Source organism: Miscanthus floridulus, chromosome 8 (assembly GCF_019320115.1).
Source record: "Miscanthus floridulus cultivar M001 chromosome 8, ASM1932011v1, whole genome shotgun sequence".
In the NCBI taxonomy this organism is placed as follows: domain Eukaryota; kingdom Viridiplantae; phylum Streptophyta; class Magnoliopsida; order Poales; family Poaceae; genus Miscanthus; species Miscanthus floridulus.
In genome coordinates, this window is record NC_089587.1 from 20466143 (window position 1) to 20468481 (window position 2339).

The following is a 2339-nucleotide window of genomic DNA, read 5'->3' on the forward strand; positions in this document are numbered from 1 at the left end:
CTGCACGGGGTAAGCGGCGATTAGGTTTTTGGGGAGCGATCCGCGACTGCTCATCCATCTTCTTCGCGGAGATCGCTCTTGGATCCGTTCTCTCCCTGGAACGTTAAGGCGTCTTCTTCCTGGTGATCCGTTCGTGGGACTGCATTACGAACGTCTTTCTGCATCGACTGTAGTCCGCGACTTCGAGCAACGCACTATGTCGACTAATGCGAATGGAGCCTCCGATGCCCTCGGCATGGGACCCTCCGCTGGGTACAATCTAATCTCTATGATTACTGTATTTTGTATTCTTACTGTATCAATCAGTATGTCATCTATGCATGCTGTAGCGTTTATAAGAAATATACACATGCACATATATGCTGTCACAGACCTGCTGATGTTATATTTTTAGATTAAACTGATAATGAAAATGGCTAAATTTCTGACATCTCCTCCCTCTCTTGCTCCTCAAGCTCAAGAGGCGTGACAACAATGGCCTCAGGCTGCCTCCGGGCCCATGGCGGCTGCCGGTCATCGGCAGTCTTCACCACCTACTCGGCAGCCCGCTCCCCCACCATGCCATGGCTGACATCGCGCGCCGGCTCAAGGCGCCCCTCATCTACCTCAAGCTCGGGGAGGTCCCCGTCGTCGTTGCGTCGTCGCAGGACGCCGCTCGCGAAATCATGAAGACGCACGACGTCAACTTCGCCACCCGCCCGTGGAGCACGACGATGAAGGTCATTTTGGCGGATGGGGAAGGCCTGGTGTTCGCGCCCTACGGCGCCCTGTGGCGGCAGCTCCGCAAGATCAGCATCCTGGAGCTGCTCAGCGCCCGCCGCGTGCAGTCGTTCCGCGGCGTCCGGGAGGAGGAGCTCGGCCGCCTCGTCGCTGCCATCGCAGCGTCCCCGCCGGGCGAGGCCGTGAACCTCAGCCAGAGGATCGTCGAGCTCACGAATGACATGGCCGTGCGCTCCATGATTGGCGACCGGTTCGAGAGGCGGGAGGAATTCCTGGAGAATATGGCGGAGGCAGTAAAGATTACCACAGGGTTCAGCCTCGGCGATCTGTTCCCGTCGTCGAGGCTGGCGAGCCTAATCGGTGGCACGGCTCGCCGGGCGGCGGTAAACCACCGTAAGATGTTCGAGCTGATGGACTACGCCATCAAACAGCACGAGGAGCGGAGGGCAGCCATGGCCACATCTACCGAGGGAGAGGCCATCGTGAAGGAGGATCTGGTGGACGTGCTTCTGAGGATACAGAAGGAAGGTGGCCTGGAGGTGCCACTCACCATGGGAATGATCAAGGCCATCATCCTGGTAAGTAGAGTACTAGTGCTACTGCATGCATGTGCATGTCTGTGGAAGGTTTTGGTTCACATCTATCTATGTGATTCATGAGTTCATGGATGTTGCGTTCCCTTTCTTGCTTGCTTGTATTTGTATGTAGGACCTTTTCGGAGCCGGGAGTGAGACCTCTGGAAGTACACTCCAATGGGCCATGTCAGAGCTTGTACGCAACCCAAAAGTGATGGAAATGGCACAAGCCGAGGTACGCGAAAAGCTCCAGGGGAAGCCAACGGTGACTGAAGATGACTTGGTTGAGTTGAGGTACATAAAGCTCATCATCAAAGAGACCCTAAGGATGCATCCGGTGGTGCCATTGCTTCTCCCAAGGGAGTGTGGAGAGTCATGTAAGGTCATGGGGTATGATGTACCCAAGGGAACTACTGTGTTTGTGAACGTTTGGGCGATCAGTAGGGATCCCAAATACTGGGACGATGCTTCGACATTTAAACCGGAACGGTTTGAGGCTGGTACAATTGATTTTAAGGGCACAGACTTTGAATACACACCATTTGGGGCAGGCCGGAGGATGTGCCCCGGCTTGGCATTTGCGCAGGCAAGCATGGAGCTCGTGCTCGCAGCACTCCTGTACCATTTTGACCGGAAGCTGCCTGATGGGATGCTGCCAAGTGAATTGGACATGATGGAGGAGATGAGCATCACCGCCCGAAGGAAACACGATCTTTACCTGCAGCCAGTTGTCAGTGTGCCGCCACATGTATGATCTTAGTTATTTAATTTACTTGCTATTTTAGCCTAGATATATGCTTTACACATCTAGTTGCATGTGTGTGCCGTTGTCTGAATTTACAAATAAGTACATGAAACACATTGTTTTTCTTTGGTGAAATGTTGAAGTTCTCTATGTAATAAAGATGAATATGAATGGTTAGAACCTCACGGTACAATGATATGTTGAAATCTATATGCTTCGTCAGTTCATCGCAAAGCTCTTGACTAGCTAGCATGGGCAGTTGGGCTGCTTTGGTTTGGCTAGGATGTGGAGACACCTCA

At 52.9% G+C, this 2339-nt stretch overlaps 1 protein-coding gene across 1 annotated transcript; it reads left to right on the top strand.

Annotated features, from left to right (window-relative positions):
- Positions 1-436: 436 nt before the first annotated feature.
- Positions 437-2110, top strand: LOC136475917 (zealexin A1 synthase-like). Its single transcript, XM_066473580.1, has 2 exons — positions 437-1298; positions 1429-2110. The coding sequence occupies exons 1-2, from the start codon at positions 564-566 to the stop codon at positions 2047-2049; spliced, it is 1356 nt and encodes a 451-aa protein (XP_066329677.1). The 5' UTR covers positions 437-563; the 3' UTR covers positions 2050-2110.
- Positions 2111-2339: the final 229 nt, after the last annotated feature.

Coding starts and splice junctions, on each gene's coding strand:
- LOC136475917 (XM_066473580.1), top strand. CDS start 564: ATGGCTGACATCGCGCGCCGGCTCAAGGCGCCCCTCATCTACCTCAAG. Junction 1,299..1,428: donor TGATCAAGGCCATCATCCTG/GTAAGTAGAGTA, acceptor ATTTGTATGTAG/GACCTTTTCGGAGCCGGGAG.